The sequence below is a fragment of the Pezoporus flaviventris genome, unplaced genomic scaffold (assembly GCF_033815535.1).
Source record: "Pezoporus flaviventris isolate CSIRO_AGI_PZ_B2104156 unplaced genomic scaffold, CSIRO_AGI_Pfla_v1 ptg000055l, whole genome shotgun sequence".
Classification (NCBI taxonomy): Eukaryota; Metazoa; Chordata; class Aves; order Psittaciformes; family Psittacidae; genus Pezoporus; species Pezoporus flaviventris.
The window spans coordinates 3461370-3482594 of record NW_026892603.1 but is presented as its reverse complement, the minus strand read 5'-3'; the positions used below and the strand labels follow the sequence as shown (position 1 = coordinate 3482594).

General features: G+C 38.7%; 1 protein-coding gene across 1 annotated transcript in view; it reads right to left on the bottom strand.

Annotated features, from left to right (window-relative positions):
• Positions 1–21225, bottom strand: part of AGMO (alkylglycerol monooxygenase) — a 136023-nt gene that overhangs the window by 100180 nt on the left and 14618 nt on the right. Inside the window, 1 exon segment of the mRNA XM_061469229.1 lies at positions 15642–15793. Within this exon segment, the coding sequence (XP_061325213.1) occupies positions 15642–15793 (152 nt within the window).

Genomic DNA, 21225 nt, shown 5'->3' with positions numbered 1-21225 from the left:
GACAATTTTACCCAACTCATCCACTAAAAACTACTATTGCTAGTTAGTTCTACACATGAAGAAAAGTATTACATTTGCTTGACAATCATGAGCTTTTGAAGAATAATTGGGAAGGTACTACAGCATTTTCAGCAGACCAGTTTATCTGTATACAAAAATACAACATTTCTCAGTGCCTGATATAAAAAATGGACTGTCATTCATTTTTGGTGCAAACTCTCATTTTGTACTTAACAGCAAAACTTCTGAGGGCTTCTATAGGATAGGGCTTTATCCCTCAGGTTCCACATGCAGCAGCCATAAATCTATCCATCACAAATTTCCTCCCTTAGCCTCAGACCACTCGTCCTGACTCCACGTACATTCCTCCATACTACCCCATGCCTACTGTTTTTTGCCACATTCCTCTGCTCCATCCAGCCCTCCCTATGCTCTCCCCCACATCCCATGGTGCTTCTATATGCCACTCGCACAGGCAGGTCCATAGCTTTTTCCTATCTGAATGTACCCCATTTCGCCTACCGCAGTCCTCTCCTTCTACACAGTTGTACACGGTCACAATAGCTGAAATTTCTTAGTACAACTGCTACAGTCTAGACCGTGTTATAGAAGTGATTTCACTCCCCCAATATGCATAAAAACCACAAAGTAAATGTGTCTGATAGACACAGAAATCAAAGCCAAAGAAAAACAATCTCAGAATTATTTCAAAGCCAACACCACCAGTAAAGCTCTTGAGACAGGTGATAATATCACAAGACCTGGCAAGACCAGCAACACATGCAGACAAGCCACCCCATGCTTGAGAAACAGTTATTTTGAATACCAAATGTGAACTATGTGTTTTGTCACTCTGCTCTCCATCCCCCCACCTGCATTAGGAAACTGCAGGGTTTTATTCTCCCAGTGAGTGGGAAAAGCAGGTAAATGGCAGGGTCCAGAGCTCTACCTTCCTGGGGGTCATGGTGCCTACCATAACCACAGTGATGGAAGGGGGCAGCTTCCAAGTGCATCCTGGTTCCTAACCTTTAGCTGAAGGTTAAGGCGTTTTGGTTTTTTTTTTTCCTAGGGCCTAGCAATTTGTTATCTCCCCACGGGGAGCAGCAACTGTCCCAGGAGCAGGTATGAAATCCCAGAACCACTTCTATGTGCACTTCTATGACCGCTTTTTCTTCATGATGACTCTGCCATCATTCTTTCTTCTCCCTTCTTAACCACTCCTCTTCCCTCTTTAAATACAAAGACTGATGACAGCAATTGATCCCTTCACTCTTGCTTTACACCTTTTAATGTCTTCACTTGCTCTGAGCACATGGCACTTCCAAGCAACATTTTGAGGATTACACTGAAATTGAAACAAGCTATTTCTATATGCTTGCAATAGCCAACCTTCAGATCCTGCTCCAGAGCCTATTTGTTCTCATATATGACTAAGAAGAAATAAGTTACTGAAGAAATTGAGTGTGGGACAGCCTGTGTCTTTGAGACAAATATTTCTGGAAGCCCTTTATTTTTTCTAAGGAGGAAGAGACTGCACTTCTGTAATTACATGGTTATTATGTTTTCCAATATTTACACACTGGCAGAATGGGAACACAAAAATCAGCCTACATGAGCACAATAAAACAAAAACTTGTTCAAGGCTGTTTCCATTTAAAATTACGGGCCATGCCATTTAGGGGATTTTGCAGTGCTGGAACATGCTGCAACACGGCCTGCCCTGGAGAAAACCCTGTTCAAAAATTGCTGGTTTTTTTTTAAATTAAAAACTTTCACTCTTGACACACTTGTTTTGGAGCTCCTAAAGGAGCAGGAGTTCACATAAGTGAGTTCATCACCTCCCATGCACTGGGGCAGGCTCCCGCCCTCTCCCGCCTCTCTGGGGCCCTGTGGACCCTGGGAGATATTTAGCACAAGGAAGGAGCAAAAGATCTGGCCAGTAACAACATCTACATGCTGGAAGGGGCCTCCTCTCCCTCACTGCTAGTCTGGTGGCAAGACCCTCTTATCCCTCATCAGCAGAGGAAAATCCCTTCCACATTAAATACAATTATAGGCGAAAATTGGCTGCCGATTTTTGAAAATCTGTCCCTTTAAGTTTTAAGGGAGCTGGTTTCCTTTTCAATTTTAAATATACCTCACCCATATGGGAATAATACACAATCAAATCCAATATTTTTCCTACTGCCTAGCAGCTAAGTTATTTACTTGACTTTAACAAGACTTTTCTTTCCCCTTCCCAAGTTTGAGAGCAAGCACAAGCAGAGATGAGCTGTGCTGCTGTATGAGCAGGCAGCCGCTTCCAATAATTTATTTGAAAAGAAGCAGATCTGTATGTTAGGTGGGAAAGGGAGAGACTTGGCGTAGGCGGGGGAAAGAGGGGAAAAAGTCAAGGTTTAAATTTTTTGTTTTTGTAAATAAGCAGCTTGAAACATGGGAACAGAAAATAGGAAACTTTCAAAGACTCGACACACCTATTTCCTACTGCTGGAAAATTAAGACAGTTCCATAAGCTGCATCTCCCCTAAATTAAAAACAATGCACAAAGGGTGTTAAGTAAGCCACGTAGACATAATAGCCATTAAAAAAAAACAACCCACTTGTATGCTGTGAAAATCTGCATGTGCAACCTGCATCTGTTCTTAAAACGCTACATTGAAGGCAAAACAGTTTTACTTCAAACCCCTTTTTTCACCCCAAATTGTAGAAATAAAAATCTAGCATGTTTACTATTTACAGTTTCCTTCTCAGAAGACACAGGTAGAACATTCATGCCTTCCAAAATGTAACCTTACACATCTGGCCAGCAAACATCTGGATATTTATCTTCACTCATCATTTCCTTCAGTAAGTCCAAAAACTGTCAGTTATTTCAGCTGAAATTCAGCCCAAGGGAGTACAAAAAGAAGTTACATCCTTCTTTTGTCCAGGTTTTATAAACTGCTTTTTACCTTTTTCCCTGGGATATCAGTAAGTATAAAAATAAGCAGTCTGGATTCCTTTGACTGTGTTTTTTATTCTGTGAATATGTACTTTTGTAGCCACAGGGAGCATACATATGCAACTGCATTTATTACACAGTCATATCTGCAATGCATGCAAAATATCCTACAACTTTAAACAGGGTATTTTAAGTGCTACATACAGTCAGAAGAAACCACTCAAAACACAGGAATAAGACTGGTTTGTAAATAAACTACACAGTAAAACTTATGCCAATTAAACTTCAGATTTCTGACAGTCACAAAACAGAAAATGTGAGTATCAATTCACTTAAAAAAAATTAAAAATAAAGAATCACTTACAGAATTGTAATGGAAGCACTGCCTTTGGACTGGACGCATCAGCCCAAGGGAGCTCACCCCTGAGCTTGTCTACTGCTCTACCACTGGTCTAGGAAAGTCTCTTCATCTGCTTGCGCCATCCTTCCTTATTTTACAGGAAGGCAAAATGAGATTAAACCACTTTGCAAAACACTTTGCAGTTTAACTATGACAAAAAACACTAAGAGACTCAAATGTTATTACCAAAGACATGTATTTAGCAAGGAAAATGTCAATCATATCTAATTATGAGTTTAGTGTTTCTTACGATTCTGTAAACTAAAGTTACTGTTGACTTTAAATTTTCCAAATCACCATCCTGGTATCAAATCTGAAATTGCTTAGCAAATTGTTTTGGACAAGAAATAAAGAATTCAAACTATGTATTGAGGGGTTTTTTGAGTCTGTCGTTTTAGCTGAGGTTGCATTCACTTCTTTTTCATTTCTTTGAACCAGCTTCATGCTTTCCAACTCTTCCTGGTGAGGTTGAAGTGCTCTTAGAAGAGAGGTTTATTTAAAAATCATACCCATATTTAAAGGCAAAAGAACAAAAATGTGTATTATGGCTTCTTAAATTTTTTCATTTAGTATGAATTTATTTTATATGTGTTCTGTGGGCACTTTGCACACTGTCAGTTGTCCCATAGGAATGTTGCAAAGCATTCATGGCTCAGATTCATTTTAACCATATGGTACAAGGGAAGCTGCTAACCATATAACATGCTTACATACTTAACTCTGCATTTCTCCATAATACTTTTAGTTACTTTTCAACTTTAAATCAACAAATACATTGTAAAAAATAAAAAACCCATTTAAAATTAAAAAATATGAAATTTTATGTTAGAATGAGTGGTTAAGAGACATCAGGAGAAAAGCAAAGACACAAATTGTGGGAAAGACTTGAGAGATGGTTTTGACAGGTTTCCTCATTCCTGCCTCACATTACTTCTAGGCAACAAGCAACTCAAGAACAGTTCCTTTTTTTTATATAATTTTTATATAATTATTTTTATTTTCTTTCTCTTTTTTAAACATAAGGTAATATCCAGTCAAAAGTATTTTAAATTAAAAGACAGATTGGGGTGAAAAACTCGTTTTATTTTTATTTCTGCAGCACACTGTAAGTTACCTTACTGAAAAAAAGGTAAGATTTTATTTTTATGACTACAAAGCTTTTAGGATTTCAGCATCAATATGTGTTAATAGTAACTATAATTAAAAACAAAATAAAAGAAAATATAAAAACATGTAAAATACAGAGCACCCATATAAAGTTTATACTTTCCTTACATCAATTAATTGCTTAAACAAAAAAAAGAAAAAACAAACCAAAACCATACCTTTTTCTGTCCCAATCTAACAGACCATTTTCCAGTTGATGGAAGGCATGAACAAGACATCATTGATTTCTGAAATGATTCCTCATGAAAATGTCGCATGCCATAGTGTTCTTACAGCCTGAGAGTCTGTACTTCACTTTTCATACTTAGCAATAGGTTTGCCACTGCTGAACTTACAACTATAAAATGGTAAGGTATGCTTAGGATGACAGTGATATTTGTGATATATGTTCATTGTTAAAAGTAGCATGAGAAAAACGTCATCTGTGTTTTACAAGGTCACACACCCAGGTTGCTCTGCATTGTCTGAAGCAGTACCCTTTCAATTTTACTGGATAGCCTGCCACTTGCTTGTCCACATCAGAGGGCATGGTCAGTTTTTTTTCCTAATAAAAGTTTGTAAGAGTTCCTGGCAAGTTAATAACTAGATAGAATCCAGAGTCCTCTTCCTGGACTCTACAAAACCTTTCACTTCCACACGCATACATACCGATACGATTTAATTAGTCACATTATTTTGTTTGCCAGCAACAGAAAGAAATTTTCAGAATACTTCAGTTTCCATTTAGCCCTCCAAATAACTAGCCCAGAGGCCAACATCCATTGCTCAAATCCAAGTGCTTTACAGAATCCAACTATGAATACTGTAACAACAGCTGAATGATTTTTATTTAGGGTATCTGCCTTTCATACAACTTGATACATGAGAACATTGTAGGTATCTTCTTGCAACAGAGCATTTACATTCTACTTAGAGCACATCTTCATTAAGATCAGAAAGGTTTTTAGTTTCAAAATATTTAACCTTGCTGAATTTATTCAGGTTTGACAATTACTGATTCTTGAGAAAACCTGAGAAATACTGAGGTTATTTAAATATCTTTGGTAGGAAGAAAGAAAAGTTATGCCAAAACAAGGATTTACTGATAATTTTAGCTATTAAAAAGAGGAAAAAAGGCAAAAATTGGGCTAGTAATTTTTATCAAGTTACATCTTCCACCATTATGCTATCAATTTAGATAGAGTTTGATGTGGAAAAGATTGCCCTTCCTAGACTCCAGAAGCATTTTTGGCAGTTTAAATACTTTAATTAAGGCAATAAAGATGCGTTGAAGGAAACATGCATGCAAAGAACATTGTCCAGATACGATAATGTTTTGCCTGCTCCAAACACACTTTAAATGTTAATTGCCAATCTTGAAATGTATAATAAAGTATTTTAACTGGTAATGGCCTCACTAGATTTTAGCAAGCAAGGAAAACTATTACAGACATCCAGCTTCTAGAAATCTGAGTAATATCCTGAAAGGAACAGCTTGCCGTTTGGGGGTTAGTGTGGAATGCACTTTTAGTCTGGTTTAAAAAGTAATTTTAAATTTTTAGTCACAGCAAGAAATACCTTTTTCAAATTTGCAAATTAGCATGCACTTTGCAAGGAGTGCATATCAGTCAGTAAAACTGAAGGTGCAATTAGCAATGGACAATCTTTTTTCCTTTTTTTTTTTTTTTTCAGTTTTAGCTAATTCTGAAATTATCAGTTGTACACACTTGGAAATATTTCAGCCACATAACCATGATACCAAATATAATTCAAAAAGAACTAAATCTATGTATCCATGCATCAAACACACATGTATTGATGGATACACACTGGAGAACTGTACTTAAATTACAGAACAAATTGCATAAGAAGCATGGAAGAAATGGAAATAGCAGTATTTTTGATACGCCCTTTGCTGTAATACTCCAGAAACTGGAGGTTTTAGAAACATCCTGCTGAGGAACAGACATGCAAACCCAAGCCCTTCAGAATGGCTCATCTCCCCAGGAAGAGCATTGAGTCTGTATCTCTGCTTCGCATCCCCCAGCCACAGAAGCACATATGTGCCCCAGAAGCCACCTTAACTTTCCCTGCAGGCAGACTGTGAAGGTGCTCCAAAGCTAAATTCTGCATGGTCTGGTACTTTCTTGAAAAGAAATTTCAAAAGGGATGTTTGCAAAATGCTACAGGTCTTCGTAGTGCCTATTACCTAAAGCGCTGCTTCAGAGTAAGTAAGTGTTCTGTGCATTTCTTTCTCCATGCTAAAAGTATGGCAAACAGAGCAAAAATGACCAGGTAATTTTTTACTATCACAGCAGGAGAAAAACAGCTTCTTTTTGAAACAGAAAAAGCACAAATATCTCAATAGGTCATCTGTTTTAACAATGCCTTTAATTTCTCTAGGCCTCTGCTTCCACTTTAAGCTTAGTGACAAAAAATAGTTACCACTGCTGCTGTTTGATGAATTACATGGCGTGTGCTTTTACTCTAAATCTAATTCCTTACAATCACATTTTCATATCACAAACTGCTGCTAGGTTTGGTACCTTTTATTGCTGATCTCCCGATTTCAGTAGATTGGCAAAACATGGAAGGGACATAAAAATGAAGCTTGCCCCTCTTCAGACATTCCTCCAGCCCAAGATACAGCCCTCTAACAAGACAATGCACAAAACATGCTGTATCAGCATCTCCAAAACCATTGCAATTGATTTAGGAAAGAAACGTGTTTAAAATAAGCCTGCATGCAGTGAGTTGCGCGCAACTTCTTCAGGAAATAGATGTTACTGAGCATTTTTATGTTTCTCTCTTGTAAGAAGCTTTTAGTGGAAGCAACAGCTTAAAATTAGGTCAAGGGAAATTGGAATATATATTCTTAGGCTGATTTTCACTTACTCTAAATGGAAGTTTCTAGCATACGATACATATCAGAAGTTTAAGACAAAAGTAAAAAAGGAAGGGAAGACAGACATAGCTGGACTGTTTTCCTTGAACAAATAAAGTAGTTGAACTTCCAAATGCACAGAGTCTCCCTCTTTAACTTAGGAAGTCACCTGAATGAAGGTGGTTCTGTCTCATTAGAAGGTCAAACAGTGCATAATAGAATTATTTCAAACCTTTTTTTCAGGTAAAACCCCATAAAAATAAAACCTTCAAACTATTGCAGAAGAACAAGTTTCTCCTCTCCCACACTCACTAACTACAAAAGGGTTCACTTTAAAACTTGCATAATTCACATTTTACTTTATGTTCTATAACAGCTTAAGAAGTACACGTGTTATGCACCATTTCATTGGGTTTCAGAAGCACACTTGCAAAAGTGTGTCAAACGAACTGTTTCTCTGTACAGCGAGTTAGATGCTTTCATACTCATGTCTCCACTCAGATTAAAAAAGGATTCTTTCTTCCTGTTTAAAATGCACATGCACAGACTAGATGGCAACACTAGCCAAGGATAAAAATGTGTGAAGATAGCTGACCTTCTGAATGGTCAACCCATGCTAATTTACAGTAAACTTTCTTCTCCCATTTCATCCCGTCAGATGCTGTTTTAAGTTGTTCATGCGCAATCACACTTCTACCAGATTAGTTTAATAGTCAGAAGCATGTCTGTAATCACAACAGCCACGTGCGTGATCTATCAGTTTCTTCATTACAACCACCTGTTTAATCCACACACTGTGCACGTTTTCCTGAGGACCTCAGAAGGGAGTCATTTCACAAATGACTTTTTAGAATTCACTTCAAGCTTCAGAAAGTTTAGGTTTTAGCACTTAAAGAAAAATTTAGATGAAAAACAACAGAGATTTTTCCAGTCGGCTTTGAATATTTAAGGGTATTCATTTTACATTTTCTAATATTTTACTTTGAAAGTGTGTTACAAATTTGTGTGCAAAGAGATCCAGAGCTTTTTTTCCCCAGTCAGGGACAACCCAGGCAATGCAGGTAGGAAAAAGATGAGATTCTATCTTCCACACACCCATAAGTACTGCTAGCTAATGCATGCCTATATAAAGAGCCTCAAGAACGCCAATGTATTATGTAAATCCACAAAGCAGGATTTGAGTGATACTTAAGAGCAGTATTAACCTTGTGCTGGCCCCATTCCCAACTGTAAGAAAAGATGACTAACGAGGAAAATGGAGGAATATGGTTTCTTTTTCATTTTGTACTAGGGAGCATGCCAGATCTCTCCATAGTGGGAGCTTGAGAAAAGATAAACAGTGCTGAGAGCTGATGGAATTACCACCTGAATTTTTGGCATAAGAACTGCGTCATAACAGTGTCAGCTCACGCTTTCATGAATACATATTTCATGGTATTTAAAAGATACATCATCTCTGGCATCATAAAAAAAAAAAAAATTAAAAAAATAAAAAGATTGCTTTTATACTCCTATAAAGGCCTAATTCATAACAGTCACAGAGATCCAGCTCTCCCAGTATCTTGTGGCAAAAAAAAGCAATTACCAGATATTTACAGAAAATCTGAAAGAACTATGGCAATTGTATAGTTACTTTTCTCCCAATACCCTTCCATCATCCAAAGATAAGCCACTTATGTCTCCTTGGACTAGGTATTGAACCCAGACCATGAAGTCTCATTTCTTACCTACAGCAAAGAGTCATGCCCTACCCTCCACTACATCATATTCCCACTCCACTGCACATCCTATAGCAGTTCCAAAGAGCCAAAAAGTTTACAGCCAATCATGCTGTCTTCCTTCCAACCTGTTGGCGATTTATTTCCATTATTCTTAATAACCTCTGGCATTTCACATATTTAAAAAAAATCTATTCACCCATAAACATCTTTTGAATATTCAGAAATTAAGTAAAAACTCTCTGGTGGATATACTCTTATTTCCATCTTCTGAGCCTTCAGGTTACAGAGATTTTTCAGAAAGCCACTTATCTTTCAGCTTCTAAAGTAAAACAGGAAGGGGCTTGTGATATCTGCATGTGCCACAATAAAATTACCAGACTAAATGAGTCAACCTCACCTCATACGAAGACATTATTCTTGCTAGTATACAAGAAATCAGTCTTTCAAACAACAGGAACTTATTATGAACAATAACAACCTGAAAACAATACAAGCAGGCTCCTATAATTTTATGAGACCGTAGACCACTCCATGTCAGCAAGCTTTATTGCAGCTGAGGTTGCTTTCAGGTGAATTTTCTCAACCAAAATATACATTAAATTCCAAAAGGAGTAGTAAGAATTTGGTTTGCTAAGATTGACTGTGATCTTCTAAAAATTTAGTGTCCACTCAGAAAATTAAATTACACATGGTAAAGGAGCACCTCTTATATCTGAAAAGTAAGGAAAGGTAAAAGATATAGTTATAAAAACAACTATATAGAAATAACAAATGATGTAGTTTATTTACAGTGGACTTGGAAGGCAGGGAATGAATCATAATCACACGAACTCTCTATTTTCAATTCATGTTATGCTGTCTGCAGGTATTACACTACAATCAATCAGAAGACAGAACAGAAAATATGTCAATCAGCTACTGCTTGTGCTATTTTTGTGAGGCAAGCAGAGTCAGCATTTTAATATCCTGCTCTCCTCAAGCCTGTTAAAAAAGCAAGAAAAAACAACTGAGAGAATGGCAAAAATGTTTTCTCTAAAAATCACAAGAAGAGAATATTTTTCTCTTAATCACTGGGTATCAATTCCCTTTGCAATCAACACAAGCTGTGACAGGAAAAAGAGCAGAGCCTCATTCAGTCACTTGACAGTTTCCAAAGTTTTGTGTCTTTCACTGGGGTGGAATTAAATTTGTTTCATGCTGGATAATCAATATGGTACTGGATTTCTAGTCAGGTAAACAGTGGCATTTTCCCACATGCCAGGACAAGCCTAAAAAACCACCACCCCTCAAATCCTCTCCCCCTGCCCTCCAGATGAATCCTTTGGCTTGTAAAAGAGCATTGTCATTTATTGTATTTCTAGGAGAATACAGATTTTCCTGAAAAGAAAACCTTGCATGCCTGACCATGTTCCTAATAACTAAAGTCAGACATCGTTTTATTATAATGAATTTCCCATAAATCTGAAATCCTTTAAATACAAAATTATTTCAATATTATTTCAATTCTTAATATAAAATCTACTTCTACATACTAATACACTGACTTCAGACAAGTACATTATAAAATGCAGATGCAAGGAGCACTTCAAAGGCAGAAATGGGTCAGATAAATAAAGATAGCACAATCATATGATTCCAATACAGTCTCCAAAAACAAGCTGTAAATGTAGATGGTGAAGAGCCCTGCTGTCTTTTCCTTTAGCAAGCTTGCAAGTTCAACTCATCTCCGCATTCAACAGTGAACACAGCATTGCAATGGTATCCAAAGTGATACCACATTAGGAGCATTAGTGCAGACTATGTTAGCAGTAGTAATTAACAAAAAGAACAAGACTGGGTTTTACTGTTACCCATTCCAGTCATTTTAATTGCATGAATCTTGATACATTACCTGCCCCAATTTATCCACTCTGAATGAGTGGATAAATGAATGAGTTACCTGCCTGTGCACTACTGACCCAGAAAACCCTTTCTGCTCTCTCTGAAGTCTCCACAGCTATCGCATAGATTATGTGCTAGCAAGTCTGGATTATGTTACTTATGCTTAGCCCATGGCTAAGTTGACCCCATGACTACTGAACTGAGTTGAATTGTTTAAGAAAGAAACACAGAACAATCCCGTTTTTTAACATGGACTGTTTCAGTGATCTTATGCACGCAGTCTTTGTGCAGGAGGTTTTTTTTTTCAGAACTGAGTGGGTGGTAAACTGCAGCATGGTGTAGGAAAAGAAAAGCCAGAAACTTCCGAACTCAGCTCTGCTGCTGAAGATACTGTTCTATGAAACTGTAACAAAAGATGCTTACTGGGAGAAGAGGGAGAAGCAATGTAAGTCATGGCTAAGAGAAAAAAACTTTTTTTTTTTTTAAATCTACACAATAGGAGAAGAAAAGTTCACAAAGCTTCCAATTCTTGAAAATCATAGAAAGAAAACCACCTCAATATCCACAGGTGAGACATTTTGCCGGAGGTCTGAGGCACAGCCTTTTGAGGGACAAAGCTGAAGTGAGTTTTCAGGGTTTCCTCTTAGTCCTATGGCCCTTCAGAAGCTGGCCTTGGACAAAAGGTCAGTCCTGTGGGGTGGGAGAACCTGAGAAGCTTAGAGTCTGTCGCTCCAGAATATACTTGGTGTAGTAGAAGGTTTATGTCTCATCCACCATAAATAAACTCTAAATTATTAAGAGAAATGCCATTAAATCAAAATTTTATAGCGGCTGGGGAATCTGCCGAGGATATACTTATCAGCTGAAGTCTGTTTTACAACCTCTGCACATAACTCAGACCATCAGCTCATATTGGCTCGGCCTTTAGCTGACAGGGACCGTGTCACGTATCCCACAGGGTGCTGGAAGCCGCCAGCGGACAATGGGGGCAAGCGGCTGACACAGGCAACCATAGCCCTGGCAGAACAATGCAACTGCTGCGGAGGTTGGCCCTGCAGAAGGAAACTCACTTCTCCCAGGTTGTCCAAGGGGAGCGACACTGAAGCAATGGAAATTCCCCAGCAGTAAAGGAGAACAAAAGAGGTGTTGGAAGCTGCTGTTAAAAAGAGACAGGGCTCTTTAAACCTGCTGGCTGTCAGACTTGGACAGCTTCTTTCAGGGCCTGAAACAGGAGAGGAGGGTCCCCTGGCTGACATAAAACCTCACTGCTCTGCAGGATGAAATCCCCCAGGAAGTATAGGTTAAAAACTACTCCTTACAGAGAGGACAGGAGGTTTAGAGTTCCGCACTATCCCCCATTGGGGCACAGGTTGAGAGCGTAGCCACTGCCGAGGACCCTGCTCAGACCATGGATGCCCATGGGCTTGGCAGAGCCCCTTGCACCAGAGCCAGCCATGAACCCCTCCTTGGCTCCCCAGCCAGGACCTTGCCTCCACACAAGTGCACATCTCTTGTTTTTTTGCATGGGTCTGGAAGTCTCTAGATTTCCTCCCCTGATTAAAAGGTGTGGCTGCTGAAGAAATTAGTTTACAGAGCCTCCAAATTCCTTACTGCCATTGTCATATGTCTGCAGCAGAAGTATCCACAAGCCCAGGGCGTGGGGAGGGGTGTGCTGCACAAGGGCTGGGACTCAGCACTGCTCTGGGACCACCAAATCCCCCTTTCTAGCAGGAGGAACTCTGCAAGGACTCTGCACCTGGAGAGGAAACTTAAGGAGTAATCCAGATATATGCTAGATTAAACTATCTGGTAAAAATCCCTCAAACCCACACATACCCTTCCCTGAAAAAAAAAAAACAAACAAAAAAAACAACTGTGATTTTACAGCTGACATTTCTTGGTAGTACGGCCATAACGAGTGTTTTTACTGAAACAAAAGGACAAGGTACATTGATTTATAAATTCATTGAAACACCAGGAGAAAAAGCAGTGGCTAAGTACTCCCATTGACTGCCATGGCTTTTGGATCAGGCCCAGAAGAACGCTGGAATAAGTGGTGAAACATTTTATCTTCTAACTTTTTTGTGGCTACTGCAAACAATGAAAAATACAAGCACATACTCAGAATAACTCTATCCTTTGCAAAATGAGATCACACCTAAAAATACTTCCTCTTGTTGCTGTATAACTTCAGTTTATGATAATAGCTATTACACACACGTAGTGAAGAGGAAAAAATAGCTTCCCAAGTGCTGGGTAAAAACTTGATATTGTATTGTAGAGTTTCTGCTACAGAAGAAACTTTTGAAAACTGTAATGATTCAGACTATTTATTCAAATACCAGAACAGACAATCCAATTATTGCATGGACAACATGAAATAAAGTACTTCAAAGCCAGGGGGCTGAGTTAACAAATCATTGCTTGGAGACAAGAAAAGCTACATGATGATGAAGATTCTTTGTATCAAAATTACATCAAGTGTTAAGAAACAACTGCAAAACGTATCTGAATTTTAGTTTTCCAGTTTGAAACAGTTAGTGCTATTATTTACACCCCCACACATAAGTCCACACAACTTGGAACTTCCTGGGATATACATGTGCTGCTGATGTTCAGCTTTGCTCTAGGATCCAACACTGAATCACTGGACCCTGCCACTTTCTAGCGCAAGGCTGTGCTTTTTTCGCTTATTCCAGAGACTGCTCCAGTGCCCTGGCCTCTCAAAGTGCAAAGGTATTTTTTCATGAGTTTATATTTTACTTTTTAAAGCCATCTCCTACACTTAAATTTCCTTAGCAACTTCCAAAGCAGCCGACTTTTGCAGCTGTGCTGCTGTGCCACAGATTTCATCATTGCTCAACCAGAGGAAAGTGTCAGTTAAGCTAAAATTTCCATTTACAGTGATTTCCTACAATGTTGCATCAGTTCCCTGCTGAGTAGCACAGACCTAACAGCAAACAATATTTCTGTAACGTGAAGAAGAGTAAATTATCATTTATAGAATACGTCAGCGCTTTCTTAAGACAAGAGCAGCATTTTCTCATGCAGTTTCCTCAAATCCATTACCTATAGATAGAATAGATTTGGCTTTTAATTCTGAAACTGTTAGCAAGTTTCATTTCAAAGTGTGCAACCCCCCAGGATATAGAAAAACAGATGAGAGTAAAGGCAAAGTTGCTGCAGGAACAGAAATACATGTAATTGCTTTAGAGAACACGGAGCTGACCCCGCTCCCTTCTCTGCCAGTGCGAATTTTACCACTGACTCCAGTGAAAGCACAGTCGGGCTAGTAATTTTCTAACACTTGAAGGCAACTATTTATATTTTTAAATGCAGGAATAGCCTCCCGCTCTGGTCCAGTTCTCAGCCTGAGGCTGTAGCCCTGCCAGCACTGTTAATGTCATTGTTTGCGAAGCGTATTCCCAGTCTTGTGTACACCCACGCTGGGCTCCCAGCTCCCGGCCGTGATGTCCCCCCTCCGCATTGTTCCAGCTCCCCCTGCTTCCTCACCTCCCGCCCCGTCCCCCACCATTGTTGTCCCCCTGCACCCACCCTGCATTGTTCTCACGCCTGCCTGCCATCCCCACCTGGGAGGGACCCTTCCTCCCTCCCACTCCTCGCAGCAGATCACGCTCCTTTCTTACCTACTTCCATATATTCCGCTGACCTATTGGCACCAAAACTTTTCCCCTTTCTGAAAGCGCATTACATAAACTAGCGTCACTAGATCCCACAGTTTTTGCATGTTGTGGGCGCTCTGCCTTAAGAAGCCCTGTCTAAAGTCTCTTAAACAACAGGAAGATTCTTCTTTCATTGCTACGGACTTTAGATCAGGCCCCAAATTAGGACTGAGAGCGTTACTGCATTTTCAGATGTGATATAAAAGGCTAAAGCAAAAATGTCACTATAGAAGAGAATTACATAACAAGACAGACATAGGAATCAATATCATTACATCTTCACAATATATATGTACAGAAATGAGTGGCACGATTTACATGGGCTCCATTGTTACAGTAAAAAAAAAGCTAAATCCTTTCTAAACTGTGCTTTCTCTCTTTCACTATAAAAGCAAGTTAAAAATGAACCTGAAAGAAACCAAGACAAGGCTTGCATTTATGTAGTCAGGTGTTAATTGCAGACAGATTTCTAGCCCATCTTATACATACTTGTGTATTTACGTCCATATATACATGAAGTAGAGAGACATTTTCATTCATTTATCAATTAAACAATGATTGAACGTTTAAAAAGATTTTTAAAACCACACAGAAACAGATGAATTGGCCAGCTCTCCTGTCATTACACCTTACTTTTACTGCCCTCCATTTTGCAAATTCCCAAGGTTCTAAAATAGTTATCTGTATTGTGCTGTATTTTTAATAAAAATATATAAGGATAATGGCCCTAAATTTTTTATGTACTTACTATTTTTTCCTATGATACTTCACTCTTCACGAAATCATGTTTATTATACAGAAGATGATGTATAAATTGTTTTCTGTGGTCAAAGCGAAAGTGAGTCCTCGTTAATACTTGGAAAGGAAAACAGCTATATATGCTTAGAGGAGATTAAGTATAGAAACATAAATAGTTACCTCGTTTTATTAATAAATAATTTCTATATTTTGTATTTTAATATGTTAAAAAATCATTAACGCTTACCATGGCCTATGCAATGAAGGCAGTAACATGCAAAGTCCACTCCCAGGAGCATCAAATACCATGTCCATGGTGAGTCCCAGGGAAGTTCAAAGAGTGTGTAGTTATTCCATATGTAGATATAACTAATTAAGCCAACTCTTCTGAATAAAACACTGAAACAGAGATCCAAAAAGTTTTATCTATAATTTCTGATAACGGGAGTCATAAAACCAGTCTCCAAGTTCTGCAACCCCTGTCAAGCAATACTACTAACTACTACATCAGTGGAACCTCTGCTTGAGGTTTATAAGGTTTTTAAAACCAACCCTCACCCACTCACCATCCATGCTGTGGCATTAGGCATGCTCGAAGGCTGAAGCACTCCATGTGCTGCAGGTGTTATGATATTCTTGTTTTCCTAAATCTGGAAGAAACCCATCCTTGCTAACTCAAAAGACAGAAGTGACTGAAGCATAGCAGTAATTATGCTTAAACATTAATGTATGACATTAAAATACCTTGACTATTCCCATTGCAAGGAAGGTCATGGAAGGTGATATAATTTTAGGGAGCAGTGAGATATCTGCTCAGCATATCACTTGACTTTAAAAGAGGATAAATGAAGGAGGAAGAGATAAACCCCAGTGCCTTTGAAAAGAAAGGAAAGGGCAATTGGTAGAGAAAAATGGCAGGACTGCCAGAAAAGGGGGAGGAAAAATATAAAATCACAAATTTGCAAAGGTGGGAAAGCCAGCAGACAGCACTTCTTTGGTGCCAAGTTCCTGGACTACAGGGAGTGAGCAGCTATAGTGCAGGACAGTGCTGAGACAAGGAGAAGGAAAAAGAAGGTAGTTCCAGGATGGGTAGGCCAGATCTAGTGTTAAGTCTCCACAGCTGTTTAGGTTAATAAAAATTTGGGTCACCACAGTCACACCTTCACCTCAGTGCCCCACCACTTCCACTCCATTTCACTGATTTGGAGGCTGAGTTGTTTTCAAACAAATTGCTTTGGTTTTGCTGGGTGAGTATTTGGACAGATCAGGAAGCATAACCCCAGCATGAGAGATACGATTGGGCACTCGGGTGGCCCAGGTGACAACCGGCTTAGGTAGCTATGAAATGCAGATTGATGTATAAACTGCCATTTTTGTAGAAGAGAGTAGTCCACAGGAGGATTTGCAGCAGCTTCTTCACACCTTCTCCTGCTACCCTCCTTGCTCTGCTGCTGAAGACGCTTGTGGGACTGTGGTGAATTGAACTGGGCAGCATTTCAAAAGCAGCAAGCAGAAAAAATAGTAGGGAGAAGACAGTAATCATTGGAAAGTCACACATATCTCTTTTTATGGATCAAATGCACCTCAGTTTAGTGCTTAAGAATCAGAAATACAATTATCATTAGCCCCATCACCTACACAGAGGAAAAATTAAACCTAGTTCTCAGATGTTTTGCTGCTGGTATTTTATTTTTAGGGGGGGCAGGAAGAAATAAGCAGCAGAACACTACCTTTGTGCAAGGTTGTGCAAGGTTTTAGAAATCTATAAATAATATTCATGGTTGAAGGAAGACTGATAAATTCAAATTCAGGGAACTTCAAATGGAAATCGTAAATGGCACACCTGCAAGGCACTACTTGAGCAGAGGTGGTAACAAACTGCACGTAGGTGTCACAGCCTTGCAAAACCTCAGCTAAAAGTCTATGATGGACCTACATCTCTCACTTTAGTCTCACCTGGAACTTCACCTTACACTGAAATCAGCTAAAAAAGTCTCCATGCATTACTCTGTGCATGTCTGCTTATTCTTGTCTCAGTGCCACTTCTCAATGGTCCTTCTTCCCAAACCCTGCTTTTTCTTTTCTCTTCCCCCCTCCTTTCTTTTTCCAGCTAGATTATTTTTAAGTAGTTTACAGCATAACTCCCCAAACACTTGAATCTGCAAAACTAAAACAGGACATAATTTGCTCCTTCTCCTCTAAAAGCTTTGCTTCACACACCTGGAAAACATCCCTGAAAATGGCCTGGCCATGTGCTGTCCTTTTGGTTAGATGCACTGGAACATGAGGTCACCTCAGCAAACATTGCTCTTGCAGCTTGCAAACCATCCCCATGCTATGAATCTTGCAGTCACCTCTGTGTTTTTGCAGAGATAACCATTCAGACCTTTTGGCATTAGCATCTCTCCCTAGAATGATATGATGTTTTGAATAAGACTAGAAGGAAACATCTTGAGCTTCTGTGCTGTTAAGCTTCTCTACTAATGGAGAACAGTCAGCTGAAAATCCCAAGCTTCCAATACCAGGCTGCAAGCTGAACAGTATCACATCCACCATTTTATCCCAAGAAGTGGAAGTGTGGCATGGAGTTGTTGCTTGGAGGGAAGCAGATAACTATTATCTTTTCCACAGCCAGCTGCCACATCTTACCTGCAACTCATTCCTACCTTTACTACAATCATCTCAGTTTTATTCTTGGACAAAAACGAAACACAACAAAACCCATGGAGTTTCATTTCAGCAGCTGGCAGATGAAGAATTTCTCTTTACTAGCAATGACAGGTGTACCTACCACTTCAAAAACAACTTACACACCTGGAACATGTTTAATTTTCATAAGAGCTGTGTTCTATAAATATTTTTAAAGATTATATGTGTCCAGCCAGATTTTTGCAATTCATCTCATGAGGCATCTGTAAAGTTCAGTATAAAATCTCAATCCCTTTCACAACAGGTCAGAAGGGAGCTGATATTATTCAAACACAAAGAAATGGGCATTTCTTAACATCTTTTCAATGACTAGGAAATTTAAAACACCTCTTGCAACACAGAGTATCAGTTATTATTAGGTACTGTTTTCTTACTTTATTCTTTTGCTTTTATTAACTTATAATGCCTTTGCAGTACATCCAAAGATATGTGAATTGGTACATTTCCTCCATTTTTGATCAGCTTTCAGTATTTCACCCTGAGTCCCTTTTTTTTTCTTTTCCACAGGCTAAGGCTAAGATGCAAAACTTGAGCTAACCCTACAACACATTTTTTATATCTGTAATTTGCTGTACATTCTTTCCTTCATGCTTGAATCACAACCCTACAGCACATAACACTAGCTGATTACTGTAATTAATTTAGAGTAATCCATCATATCACTACGCAATGCTGGAGAAAGAAGATTTGCTTAGCTAAGTATTTTTATTAAATTTACAGTCTGATAGATAGGAAAGTCCAGAGCTTGCATTCAATTACAAAGTTCACTTGGAGTTTTAAACATTCATATAGCCCCTTTTTTTTTCTCCCTCAAGTTCCATTTTCACTTTTTGAAAATGCTGAAGAGAACTAAGAAAACTTTTCCTCATTTAAATGTTTGGTTTTAACCATGAACATGACAGAAGCAGATAGGCAAAACTCTTGTCATCTAGTTCAATCTTCTTCATAAGGAGTAATAAATCCTAGAACAGACAGAGTGTATGAAAACCTTGTATACATTACACAGATTTATCTATTTGGATTTTTGAACATTTCTGTTGAATATTTTCTTTTTATGTGCAAAGTATGCACTTAGGTAACTGTTTTGCCTCTGAGAGAGAGTTCTCATCTCCTTGTTTTTGAAGTTCACACATACTTTTCTCAAAGGTGATAGTATTTGTTTTAATAAACCATTTCCCCCCTTCTCCTTCCACTGGGTCAGCTTATCACTTCCTCTAATTAAAAAAGTCCAAGAAGGAAATTCTGTGAGATGAACTCTCCATGTGGAAATGAAGATCTACTTATTGTAGATCCCTATGGGATAATGAAGGAGGGAAAAGGTGGAGGAAATTCAACTGGAAGAAAAGGCAACTGCCCATTTCAAAGAATACAAGGTCCTGTTTTGCTTCCTGAAACTCACAGATCAGCCTTAGTGCCTAAACCCAAAGTTTTAGGAACCCTCTTCCATAGTGCCCAGGACAGTCACCACAAGGGAAAAGAGACAGAGACAGAAACTATTGTCTCTCTTCCAAGCATGGAGGAAAATCGGTGTGTCAAAAGCGCAGACCCCAAGGAAACCGCCTCAGCCCTCACCGCTATTGTACTCACCACCTTGCATCACACTGGGAACCAACCTGGGGCCCCTGAGCTAAAAACACAACTCTACAGCTGGACCTACAAAAGCTCAGCTCTCAAGAGCTCTAACAGACTTGCATCCTTGGAGGTCAGACACAGAGGGAAACATGTTAAGACACCCTGGTCACAAGGTTATATTATCATTAAAAATAGTGAGATATTACTAATACAGTGTCCCTGGGTTAAACAAATTCAGTCTTCCTAGCCTGATTCAAACTACATGAATGCAAAGTTTCAGAATGCTGAACAAAGGCAGTTTCTCCTCAATAATTTGAAATTATTCAGACCATATATGTAACAGCAGGATACATGAATAATTAAATGCTCTGTAAACCTTTGTTTCAGAGTGGAAAGCATAAGGATTTCCATTTCCAAGGATACTCATAGAGCTTTCTTTTCCATATGAAAAACTGGCTCCAATCACAATTGAAATAAACATTTTGATAACAGGATTTCAGTAAAGACGAGAAGGGGGGAGGAGGTAGAGGAGCCTCGAGAAAAGGTCCATTTGCAAAACAAAGCAAACCTCCTGCAACTGAAATCCCTTTTATTTCCTGTACAGGTGCCAGGTCTTGAACAGACACCCAATTTATTACCTTGTCAGCTGACTTATTAGGGTTGACACAAATCGAGCTGAAATATGCCTGACATACTACAGTCAAGGCTTTTTTCACGCTTTAGCACAAAGCCAAACTTTCCACAAGGTGGATGGAAAGGGAGAGGGAGCTGTGGGAGTTTTATTCCCTGTTTTCTATCATCAAGATGAATATGATCCTCTCCCATTCTTAATATGCAAAACCAGTCATGAAATAACCCAAGGCTAAAAAATAATTCACCAAAATGGTACAGCTGGGAAATGATTATCAGGCTCTGGAAAGCCCTTGATTACAGGAAATAGCACCTACATTTTGAGAAAATGTTCCCACCAGACACAAAAGCTGAATCAAAGCCTCTCCTCTTCCTCAGTATGCCCTTCTTCTCTAGCATTTTAGCCTAAATAATGCAAATCCCCAGCTTTCCTCCAAGAGGAAAAAAACCTATCAAATACTAAATGAAGTAAAATGGAGGTGGCTTTGGTATCCCTACTGGCTGTACTGTACTCAGTATTGCATAACATTTTGCCTGACAGATGGCTTTTCTTTACCAAACTTATTCCCGTTGCACTTAACATTTTATCCTCTAATTTAAGACATTCATATAAACTTACAGTAGTGGGTGGAACAAAACATAAAATAACAGCTTTTGGAAGGAAAAGAATAAAAGTCAGCGTTATGCTTTTTTATTATTAAGTCCAAGTCCTGTCTATATAATTGAAGTCACTTGCTGTTTATCTTTGCTCTTTCATATATAAACAAGCAATCAATTAAAAATCAAGCACAACTTCAACATTTTTACATGAAGTTCCACTGCCTTTAGTGATATATGCCATAGTAGCAACATATTTTGCCCTAAGGTTATGCAAGGTCTTCTGGTAAATTTAATGATGTGATCTTTAAAAGATTATAAAT